The 12470-nt window shown below is 37.5% G+C and overlaps 1 protein-coding gene across 1 annotated transcript; it reads left to right on the top strand.

Moving 5' to 3' along the window:
• Positions 1-5799: 5799 nt before the first annotated feature.
• On the top strand, positions 5800-9205 carry ciao2b (cytosolic iron-sulfur assembly component 2B). The gene is made up of 5 exons (XM_067610711.1): positions 5800-6052; positions 7514-7591; positions 8050-8175; positions 8319-8364; positions 8589-9205. Exons 1-5 carry the CDS (start codon positions 5924-5926, stop codon positions 8687-8689), a joined length of 480 nt encoding a protein of 159 aa, XP_067466812.1. The 5' UTR covers positions 5800-5923; the 3' UTR covers positions 8690-9205.
• The last annotated feature ends 3265 nt before the right edge of the window (positions 9206-12470 follow it).

Below are 12470 nucleotides of genomic sequence, written 5' to 3'. Positions count from 1 at the left end.
AGACTTTCCAAATGTTATCGGAACAAATGGATCTAATTCTGATAATGAAACAAGTCGTTTCACAGGGGTTGTGAAGCTCAAAAAATTCATCCACCATTTTACAGCCGCTTGTTTTCTAATGATTGCGTGCAGGAAAAATGCTGGGACCCTGTCGGACCTGGAGTTGTAATGCCACGGTTTGGCCACTATGTTAAATTGGCCTCAAAACCTGCCGCACTTTGCCTGTATGCCATGATGGAGAATGTGCTTTTCCACTGTTTTTAAAATCAGTAAGCATCCTACCTGATCCTGTCTTATTCTACTGATAAACCCTACAGACTATTTAAATAGAGGATGTTGTTGGACACCACATCATTGCACATTGTCTTTGTATTTTCTAAGACAGTGTTTGAGCTGACCTTGCAGCTGAAGATGCGTGTTTAATTACATGAATCACAAATGATGGTCAGCAGCTCGTCCTCTGTGTGAACAGAGACTATATACTGGTTTATATTTACATTCTAAACTTCACTGTCATTATTCAGCTGGTATTCCTCGCTGTGGCTTTGAAAAAAAAAACCTTTGTTTATCTCCGCCTTCGGTATAATTTTGACCTTGCGACTGTATTTTTCATTCAGTAAATCATAAATGATGGAGAGAATCTCTCTTTCTTGGAAGACACAGAGGCTCTGTGGAGCAACAAACCCGCTAACAAAATACAATATGTATAATACATTCTATGTGCTTCTCCTGTGGCCGTAAGCTATAGGATAATAAAAGGCTGTCGTCTCTGTAGGCTTAATTATACAGAAGGAAGAAATCTTAAACAATCTAAACCTGTCAGTTTAAAATATATTACTTAATGAATTATTGGTCAGCTGTCAGCCTGCATGTTTATCACATTAGAACATTAAAAATCTGAAAAAAATGCTGTTATAAAATCAAGACATTTATTTCTATATCATTGCCTCGGAGCTATGTATGCAGCGGGCCGTGTGTGAGTTTTGTCCTCGTCTTGCTTCACTTGAGTATCTCTGGAGAGTATCTCTCCACTTTATTAAAGCACCAAAAACATTACAGTTGTGGTTCTCTGTTCCTCAGGAGCCCGGAGCCCTTTCATTCTGATCATCTAAATATTAATAAGGGCCTAAAACCTACAGTTCTCTGTGATTATGGTTGTGTGTTGTGTGTGTTGTTGTTGTGATGGCCAACCGGTGTGTCCCGTAATTGATTTGCTGTGGTCTCAACACATCACAGAAAGAAGCAAACATGTGCCAAAAGAGACCAAAAGACAGCAGCCAGTTTTACCAATTAGCTCCTGAAGACCAGATTAGCGCTTGAGCTAAGCAGAGGACACCTGGGATGATCAGAGAGGTAATTTTGCTTATCAGATTAATTATTTGGAAGGCACTTTGGGGTGCATAAGATACATAAGAGGAAGGTGCCTTTTGCACTTTATTTTAGCAGCTATTGCCACTTACAGTACCCATGCCAAGCAGTAATGCTTAGATTCTAGTGTAATTGCAGTGTTTTGAGATAACCTGGGGGAAACTTTTTAGGTTTTAAATGGGATATATCATGCTTTTTTGTGATTTTCTGTTAATTTTATACTGTTATGATGCCCCCTGTTTATGTTAAACTTACAATATTACCTCTACTTCCTCCTCATGATGACATCAGATTTTCGAGCATGCCCACAAATCGCCGTCTGTTCTGTAGCTTTTGTTGCTAAGGTTGTTCACATCGTCCACTTGCTTATTTTGGATCGGATTCAGGCTCCAACATGTTCGGATGCATTTGAGAAGTTTCCATTTCAAGTAAAGAACGAGAAAAGAAAGAAAATCTGACTACTGTTGTTTGTTTACATAGATGTGGCTTTCAGGAGCTGGCCAATCAGAACAGAGTGGGCTCATTGGTGGGGGGCCTTAGAGACTGAACTGAGAGGCTGCATAATGAGCCAGTATAAGATAAATAAGGAGGTTTTTTTGTAGTAGAGCCCCAGAGTAAAAACACAGATCCGGAAATGTACGTGATACATTAAAATTAGTTGTTTTTAACTTTCTTGCAATGGTCTAACTTGTTGTGATTGTTTCAAGCATATCCCGGCCTTCATACTAGTTCATACAGTGTGTTCTCTGACTAAGTCTAAAGGCAAAAGTGTCTACAGCTGTTTGAACGGCCACACAAAGCCAGAGTGAAGGCCTGCCATTATACATAGTGTTCATAATGGTACAAACTTTTAGACATTCTTTCCTCAAAGGCATTCATGGTGTTGCACTTATTTGAACATACAAAAAGTGATGGATTATAGTTGTGTGACGAGAGCTTGAGAAAGAGGTTCAAACTCTGCCTACTCTGTCTCACCTCTGCACACCTGGCCAGTCGTTACATGAAGCGGAAACGCTTTCAGAGTGTTTGAAAAGTTACAAAAATTGTCGGAGGCAGGCCTCACAGTTGCAAAATTGGAAAGGTATTCAACAATTCATCAAACACTTTTGTTTGAAACACCTGACTGACCCTGTTTTCTGAATATTGATGCCCTTTTGTATGCAATTTATATTACAAGTTGTCTTGTTGTCGTCAACAGCTTTGCGGTCTCATTATATGCGCATCAGGTGTGCTGCTCTGGGCCCATCAACACCAAACTAGTCGAAGATTAAGATCTGGTTCCGTGTAAATATGGGACCCACTGTGTACTGAAACACTAAGAACAAACTAGAATTAATCATCTATTACACACAGTGCACAACAGCTGCGGGACAGTCTCATTTTCACCACATATGTAGTCAGCCCCATTGCTTCCACTGGTATTGTTAGGAATTTTAAAAAGACCAGTTTAAATGCAGAGAGGCTGAGGTTGTACCACTCTGACTGTTAACTAGCCACAAACAGTGCTCATTTTCCGGAAATGTTTAGACGTCAAACAGAACGTGGGATTGTTGTTTTTTTGTTTTTTTTTTTCCACAGGATGCCATGTCAAACTAAAAGCTCATCGAGATTCTCGACAGCCTACAGCAGCAAAGTCGCATTTGTCATTCTGGTAGTGCACAGCATTAATCTGAGGTTTTTAACTCTCCTCTTTCAGCTTGACGGGGACATTCTGGCTGCAAACTGCAAAGTTTTCATCACAAAATGATAAAGTTGTTAGGATCAGGTATAATGACTGTTGTACCACGTTATGTGATTTATAGATTTCCTTATTAATGAAGCTCTGGAAGAATTTAATATCAAAGATATGTGTGACATAGGTATGAAATGGTGTGTCTGTTGGGAAGTATCAGGAGAATAATGTTATATTAATGCTACCAATGGCTACACATTAATAATAATAACTGTAATTCTTCAAGAAACCAAACTAAGGAGAGGGAAACATCATTCTTGCTCAAACAAATCTGACGTGTTTAGTGAAGTCAGCCAATTATTAGAGAGACTGTTTCCATAGAATCCATCTTTCATAAAATTATCTAAAAGTTTGTTATCTGTTCATCCAAATTGTCACAATTAGACAAATATTTCACCCTTTTCCTCTGCTGCTGCCCTTCTGCATGACATTTATATTACAAAATGTCATGTAGGTGTCAGCAGCTATATTCAGCCTCATTATATGCACTTTTTTTTTTTTTTTTTTTTTTTTGAAAAGGTGAACATATGTTGAAATCATATTGATCAGTCTCCTGCATTTCCACTGACTTCAGCAGCTCATTAAGATTCTGTCTTGATGAAATCAGCATTTGGGATGTGGCCGCAGGCTCTGCTGGTGATGATCTCATCACTGTATTACAGGTGAGAGACATACAAGTATTCCTGCCATTTGTCCACTGAGGGTTTCTCTTAATCAGACTGTTTTTTTTAAAGCTGAAACGTGACACTCGGGACAGTATTTATTGTCTATAGGAAAAAACATTAAGTTTGAATTAAATAGTATAAGTTATACTGAAAGCTAGTGGGAGATGTCTCAATTCAAAAAAGTGTTTATCTAATCCACCTATCAGCTTTCACTTGTTTAGTAGCAGACAAATCACCGGCAGGGGAGACAGTAATGGAGAGTGTTTTCTCTCATTCTGTCCTTTACACCACTAACTGGCTCAGAAGGCATTCACTGATTTCAGGCATATGTTGGTTTCTTTATAACAAGGTGATCGTCTCAGCTTACTGACGCCACGATCTGTTACTCAGCCCTAATTTCATCATCATACTTTTCTCTGTGTCTATTACCCAGAAAGGTCCTTTCCCTGTTAAGTGCTACAGGGTGGTTTGTGTTTGTGGTTAAAAGAAGGAGTTGTAAGTTAGATCTGAGAAGTCTGACTAAGACTGGTGTGCACAAAACTTAACAAACTATTCTGTTTTTTTGTTTGGTCAATTACAAAACAAACTGAGCATTTTCATCACATACAGCCATGGTGTTGAGATAACTGAATTAATCACAAAATTACAGGTTAACAGATAGATTATTCTTAACCAAAACTCCTGGAGATAATTTTGTCCTTTGGCAGTGTAATAAACTTTGAATGGTGTTGCTGTTGTTGAGGTAAAATAGACCATTTCTGCCATCTGTTGGACAAAGGAGGAGTCATGATCAGCCAGTAAAGGAATATTTCACCTCAAACAACAATACAACTTATTCCAAGAAAATATTTTATTAATACTTAACGTGTAAACACATAAAGGAAAGCCATTTGAAAACCAGTGGTGGAAGAAGTATTCAAGTCCTTTGCTTAAATAAAAGTACTAATAAAATAAAACGTAAAAATACTCCATTACAAATACAAGGCCTGCATGAAAAATCCTACTTAAGTAAAAATATTAGCAGCAAATGTAGTTAAAGTATTGCAGTAAAAGTAGTGGTTTGGTCCCTCTGACTGATATATTATTATATATGACATCATTAGATTATTAATGGTGAAGCATCAGTGTTAGAGCAGCATGTTACTGTTGTAGCTGCTGGAGGTGGAGCTAGTTTCAACTACTTTATATACAGTTAGCTAGTTTAGTCCAGTGGTTCCCAACCTAGGGGTCGGGCCCCTCCAAAGCGTCACCAGATAAATCTGAGGGGTCGTGAGATGATTAATGGGAGAGGAAACAAGAAAAAACAAAGTTCTGATACACAAATCTGTTTTCATTTTTTGGACTTTTTCTCTAATCTTTGATTTTTGGTGTAATATTGGATCATTAAAACATTTATTGAAATGAAAGCATGTGAGAAGTTTAGAGGGAAAAATCACTATTTGGTGGAGCTGTTAACAACTCATAGACATCTGAAATGTGACCCCGACTACACACTGCTTTTTGTAAGACATCAAAAGCCAAAAAGGTTGGAAACCACTGGTTTCATCTTTATTGTACTTTAAAAGCTTGTTATATTATCCACTGTGTCAAATCTTCATCTGAAAAGTATCTCAAGCTGTCAAATAAATGTAGTAGAAAGTACAATATTCCCTCTGAAATGTAGTAGAGTGGAAGTATAAAGTAGCATCAGTAGTACTTCGAAATTGTACTTAAGTATAGCATTTAAGTAAACGTACTTTTCACCACTAATGAAAACAAAGATACAAAAAGGTAAAAGAATGTGAACGTGATTTGAAGAGACACAGAACAAGACACGGGTCACATATTTCAAGCTATGGCTCAAAAAATTGGAGGATGATTGTCTCTCTAAATAAAAGGACAGAGTTTCACACAATAATTCACCTTATTGTCACTTGTGAGCAGTTGTAGTTAGAACTTCTTAAATAGAAAACCGTCTTTTGTATTTAGAGGTGGAACTTTTTGGGTGTACTGTCACTTTAAGATTATTTCCCTACTTGTTGGGCTCTCTCGCTTTCCGTTATTCCCGGAAGTGTTTGTGTTGGTTTGCTGCAAACAGGTTGCGCAGTGTGTTCAACGCTAGCATCACAGGTTCAGAAAGAGGTATTTACAGTTTACCTTGGACTGAAACACCGTCTAAATGTCTGGGGGAACCCGTTTGGAGAACGCAAACCCTGTGATTTTCCAGCGGTCCGGGGAGAGACTGCTGACAGCGTCCGATGAGGATGAAGACGTCCACGACCCCATCGACGACAGAGAAATATTCGATATCCTGTTTTTGACACTAACTCACAGCTCGTTTTTCTCTGCTTTACATTGGTTTTACTCCTGACAAATATATCTGTACTCACTAACTTGTCTGGCTGGTTATACTGGTGACAGCAGACGTATTTCTTTCCTTTACTGGCTGTTGCGTCATTAAGTTAACATGAACAGCTACCTAAAGATGATAATAATAACTTTATTGATGTAGCACTTTTCAGAAACAAGTTACAGCGTGCTTTACAAAGACATAAAAACAGCAAGAAAAAAATACCAGATACTTATTAAGTAAATGGAGAATTGATAACGATGCTGAAGTTAGCTTCTGATTCGGGGTTAAGGGGAATGTTAAGGGAAACATAAATAAAGATATTTAGCGGCTGATTCTCTGTTTTTCATCACTTACACTCATGAAAGAGTGTTAGACATAGTAGCGAAAGCCTTAACGCTGTTTAAACCCAATGTCAGATTCGTGAAACCTTTATATTGCTTATGAAAATAGATAAAAGGGCGATTTCACTGATGTTACGCCATCCAGACCACATCAGAGCAAGTCCAGATCAAAGGCCACTATATTTAGACTTGTCAAATCTGGACTAGTTTACCAAGGAGACTCTAGAGATTGATTAAAACACAGTTTCAGATTTGAGAAACCTTTATTCTATTAGTGAAAACTGGAAACGTCTGATGTGGTCTGGATGGGGAAATACGGTGAAAGTGCGTTTTTTTTCGTTTTCCACAAATAGAATAAAAGATTCACAGACGTGAAACTGTGTTTTAATCAATCTCTAGAGTCTCCTTGGTAAACTAGTCCAGATTTGACAAGTTTAAATACAGTGGGCTTAGATCTGGACCTGGTCTAACGTGGTCTGGATGGGGGGGGGAGCAGTGAAATCGACGATGGTGAAGTTAGCTTCTTATCCGTCATTAAGGGGAAAGTTAACGGAAGCATAAATAATAATATTTAGCAGATTCTCCTTTTTTTCACCACTTACACTTATGAAAGAGTGTTGGACATCGTAGCAAAAGCCTTAACGCTGTTTAAACCCACTTTTAGGTTTGGGAAACCTTTATTTTGCTTATGAAAATAGAAAAAAGGGCGATTTCACTGATATTTCTCCATCCAGACCACATTAGACCATTTCCAGATCAAAAACCAAGGATCTCTGAATACCAAGTGTAACATTTCTTATAAAGGGAGAGCTGTTTCTCCAGATGTGTTTGTTAGATTTTTAGATTCATAATTGTAATTTTATTTACAGTAGGGTCTCAATATCTGAGACGAAAAGTGGTCTCAGACTTTATATAAATCTAATCCCTATAATCTCAGCTCAAATCTCAGTCTAGGGTTAGGAACTGCTTGTTTTATTTGTTGATTGAAAGGAATAATATAGTGACCGCATTAGAGTTCAGAACAGAGGTAGATCTAGTGTTGTTTTCATATTTTTGTCTTTAACTAAAGTTACATCTGATCAGATCCATCAATGACCCAGAACACCCCCTGTCTCTGGAGGAACTCAATGTCGTGGAGCAAATCCGAGTCAAAGTATGTCCTTGTAAATTTGTGTCTTGATGTTATTCTTAAGATTGTTTACAGGATGAGTGGAAAAAAAGCGTGATAATTAATTTAAATATAATCTTTCTTTTTTTTAAAATATGAAAACAGGATTAAACTTAACCTCGATTTACTGTTTTTCACCATGTTTCTGTCCCCTATAAACCTAAATTTACTGCTTTTATGGTTCCTGAAAGAAAATAGTGCCAATTCAATAAAATTCTGGAGACAAATTGGTTTATTTTGATATCAAATAAAATCAATTATTGGCAGATTTTTTTGTTGTTTCAAGAATGAAAAATATTGAAGGACTAAAGAATGTAGTAACAAAAAGGTTTTTCCAGGTCTTAAATACAACAGGCCACCTATAAATGTCTTCCTGTTTTGAATTCCCTTTTACTAACTTTGTATTTATTAAGCTCCCTTCTTTCTGTTTCTGTGTTGCTCAGGTGAACGATGCAGAGAGCACTGTGGGTATTGAATTCACACCCACGATCCCTCACTGCAGCATGGCGACGCTCATCGGTCTGTCAATCAAAGTCAAGCTGCTTCGCTCCCTGCCGGACAGGTTCAAAGTATGTGAACGTGTGCTGACACTGGGGATGCACCTTTAACACCTCGTCTCCTTTGGTCGATCGTTAGTTGATAATAACAGCTTGTTGGACGTTGTTGGATTTCTGCGTGTCTTCGTCTAAATGCAGTCTGTGTTTCTGCTCAGATTGACGTCCACATCACTCCAGGGACTCACGCCTCAGAGGAAGCAGGTAGGAAATATCACACAGAGACAGCAGATGTGATTAGATGATGATATTTTCCATTTAGTGTCAATATTACTGCACATATCTCCCGTTTGGGCATTGTTCATATCCAGTTCAATAAGCAGCTGTTAGCTACAGTGTCATAGGTGATAATAGTTACAGCTCATTGTTAAATAATTTGTTTTATTTACATGTTATGTGACATTTTTTTTATTGTGTTGTGTGTGCAGTGAACAAACAGCTGGCAGACAAAGAGAGAGTGGCAGCAGCTCTGGAGAACTCCTCGCTACTGGAGGTGGTCAACCAGTGCCTGACCTCCAGGAGCATCTGAGCAGCCAATCAGCTTTGTCATGTTCTGCTTTCAGCCTCTGATTTGTGCAGCAGAACGCACCGAACAGCCAATCATCTTTGGCTCTTTCTTTGACAACTCAGATGTATCTGTCTGACCAACTATCACTGATCCAGATGTGAATAGCTGCATCTGGTAGACACTGATGCAGCAAAAAACAGGATCATACAGAGTTCCTGTTCCAGTGTTTCTTGTAGGGAAGTGTAGGGAATCCCAGTTCAAAGAGAATAAAATAATCATCATGCAAACCGGTTTAGACAAAGCAGAGAAATTATTCTTCTATCTGTGAATTTTAGGGTCATCACTGTTAAAAAGTTCAGGGTTTATATTATGTAATTTGTATTGTAACGTATGGATTTAATCATTATTAGAATAATATTTGCCCTCAACGTCTTCTGAAAATCTGCAGCAACAATCGTCACCTGTATATAATATTAATGCTTTTGAAATTTTAGTAAAAGATTGCAGATCAGTAATGAAAATAAAATGATGAACATATTTGTGTTTTGTTTTTTTATTTATTTTATTTTTCAGGTATAAAAAAAATATCATCAGGCATTGAAATTTTTGGTCTTGGCCAGCAAGTATTACTAAATAACTGGCGGCTTTTCACTACAAATTACCAATATATACCTGATATTATGTCTCCTGAGGGCATCTTTTAAAGATGGATGAAAGTGTACCAATTTATGAATGACATTTCACCTGTCTGCTGTCTGTTGGACACAGCAAACTGGGAATTCAAAATTTGACATGCAAGTCTAGTATTTAAACATACACACATAAGGCCAGAGCTGTTTTTAAGGGAACTCAGGGAAATGTTTTTCTCTGGAGGACATAAACTAATATTAACAGATTATCAGATCCTAGTAAACAAAATAATTTGAAATAATCATGATAACATAATTTGAATAGTAATATTTTACAAGGCACTGATTTAAGTCACTGATTTTCTCTGCACTGGTGTGTTTCAGTTGTACCAGTAGACTCTGACCTGCAGTAAATCCCATAATGTTCAGATTGTGTTGACACTAGCTGTGTCACTGACTTGTTGTAGTGTATTGTATTAGTGTTCTAGTATTTTGTTACCCCACCCTAATGGATGTACATTGAGGTGAACAAAACAATAGTAACGACTTTCAACTCTCAACTTATTCACTTGAACCACAAATAAGTGATAGCACTGAAAACACACTTTTAAGGTTTTCCAACTGCTCTTTTTAGTACAATACTGAATTTTGGCACCAAATTTAAATGATGAACCATGAAAAATCAAACATCCCCATCCAGGTTACTGCTGCCATTTATGATGAAGAACATTATACGTATTTAGTCATGAAAACAACTTATCAGTGCACAAGAAAATATTGCAAAAGCAAGATTGACTGTCATGAACGATCCACACAGTAAAATTCCATATAACTCATCCATATAAAGCCACCAGGAGGTGCTCTTGTCCTGTCCACGCAGGTTCACTTCACTTAGGCGGAGATATTTTTGAAGTTTCTGTCCTTCAGATTTTAGGAGGATATCTGGCAGAACAAACCACAGCTCAGATGCGTCCAACATGCCTGTCCACCCACACCCGCCTCAATAAGGAAACTAATGCTGCCACAAATCTTTCATAACCAAACAACATGGCAGGTAGTTTCAAAGCAATGTAAGCTACACAGATATGATAATATATGATGCTTCCTCTATCAAAAATGTTTACACAGATGGTTGACTGACAGAAGCTTAACTGTGGGAAAACACTGTAGAAATAAAACTATCATGATACAAATAGTTTGAGATCTAGCTCTTGTTTGCACTTATATAAGTTGCATTGCACAGAAATGGCTGTTAAATGCATGTAACCTAATGCAATTTTTAAAAATCTATGAAAATATCACAGTGAACAATTTCCCGTGTAACCTATACTGTCGGAAAACAGAAGTAAACAAGGACGATCATGTAAACAATCCTGACTCTGTGTGAGATATTTGGTGCCATTCGTCACAAAAACCACAAACTTGTGGTTGATTCTGGACGTGAAAGACATTCTTTAACCCTATTCCAAGTTCTCTGTATAGTAAAGCCTTTACAATAGTATTACAGGCATATTTGTTTGGGGGAGTAATTGTTGTTCCTTAAGCCAGACTAATTCAAATTTTTTCCCTCTTGTTTCACATCTGGAAACATTGCATCACTGCTAAAACCCCGGATAAGAGACCCAGCCTGCACAGCTGCATTAGCCTGAAGCCAGAGCCGTGCATACACAGAGTTTAGTCAACCAAAACAACAGGGATCAGAGAGAGAAGCCTACTGAGTCACAAGAAGCAGCTCAGGAAGCCAGCAGGGTTACTTATTAAAATGAAAGTAGCCAGACAAACACAAAAATGCAGGCTACAGTGTATTTATGTGTATTATACTGACAATAATTTGTAGTTTAGAAGAGCAGAAAACTAAAGCGGAGGCAGCCATGATTTAAGGCTAGACAGGGGCCATGGAGATGGATAATTATCTCAGGGCCCCCAGTTGAGCCATTTTCAGGAGGCCGGGAATAACTGACAGTGGGCTAACTGACAGTTTCTAAACATCATATAAGAACATTTAGATTTATGGTTAAACAGTTTTGTCAGGCCAAGAAAACATGATCCTCTAGAGCTGTTTTCATGTTAAATGAGATTGCAGATGGTCTAAAGTGTTTGTTATCAGACATAATGTTTGCTAGGTAGATTTTTGTAAACAACGAAACCCTAATTTGATAAATGTAGCCATTTGTTACATTTATAAAGTTAGCCACACATAAGCTAGCAGACAAGCTAAAGGCTAGTGTTAGTGTTAGGTGATGAACAACATGCTAGAGTCATGTGTCCTTTATGATTATTTATGACTGCTGGCTGTTTAGACCTTTTATACTCTTAATTTGCTCTGTGGAGCAAACATCAAACACATTACTTCTCCATGTGTGCGTTGCTGTCTTTCAGACTGTTTTAACTGTTTTATTCTGGCTTTGATTGTCTTTGTTCTGTTTTTACCTCTTGTCGTATATGTTGACATGTGGTGACTATTGTAGTTTCCCCTTTGTGGATCATTAAGTTTATCTATCTGTCTAGTTATTTGTATGCTGTGTGAAAAAAAAAGTTTCCAGAGATGTTTGTATTATTTATGATATAATTTAGTCAACTTGATGCCCTCTGGTGTCAGTACATTAAAGGGACAGGTTCACAATTTTTCAAGTCTGTCTTAAAACAACAGTCAGGAGTCCAAATGAACACTGAAACAGGTTTTTCTTGCCATAATCATTCCTCTTGTTCATACTGGCCATTAGAAGATCCCTTCATGATGCACTTACAATGTAAATTAAGGTGTGACAAAATCCACAGTCCTCCTCCAGTGCAAAAATGTATTTAAAAATTTATCTGAAGATAATATGAATAATATTCAGCATCCAAATGAGTTAAATCAAGTAGATATCTTTCAATGTTTTTGTTTTTCTTACTATACTTCCACTGCAGCTCAACAAGGAAACACTGTCTGAAACACAAAGAGCGAATTTGATGCTAAATGAACATGAAATAACTAACTCAGACTGCTGAAGCCTCATATAAGCTTCAGATAAAACTTTGAAACTGTTCACATGGACACCTGACTGTTGTTTTAAGACACTTGAAACATTGTGAACATATCCTTTAACAAAATAAGCGCTTTAGTTGTACGCTATGTAATAAAAAAAAACGTTTTCAGAGAGTTTTGTATTATTCGTGGTAGCATCTAGCCA

Source organism: Thunnus thynnus, chromosome 14 (genome assembly GCF_963924715.1).
Source record: "Thunnus thynnus chromosome 14, fThuThy2.1, whole genome shotgun sequence".
Lineage (NCBI taxonomy): Eukaryota > Metazoa > Chordata > Actinopteri > Scombriformes > Scombridae > Thunnus > Thunnus thynnus.
This window is presented reverse-complemented; position numbering and strand designations above follow the sequence as displayed.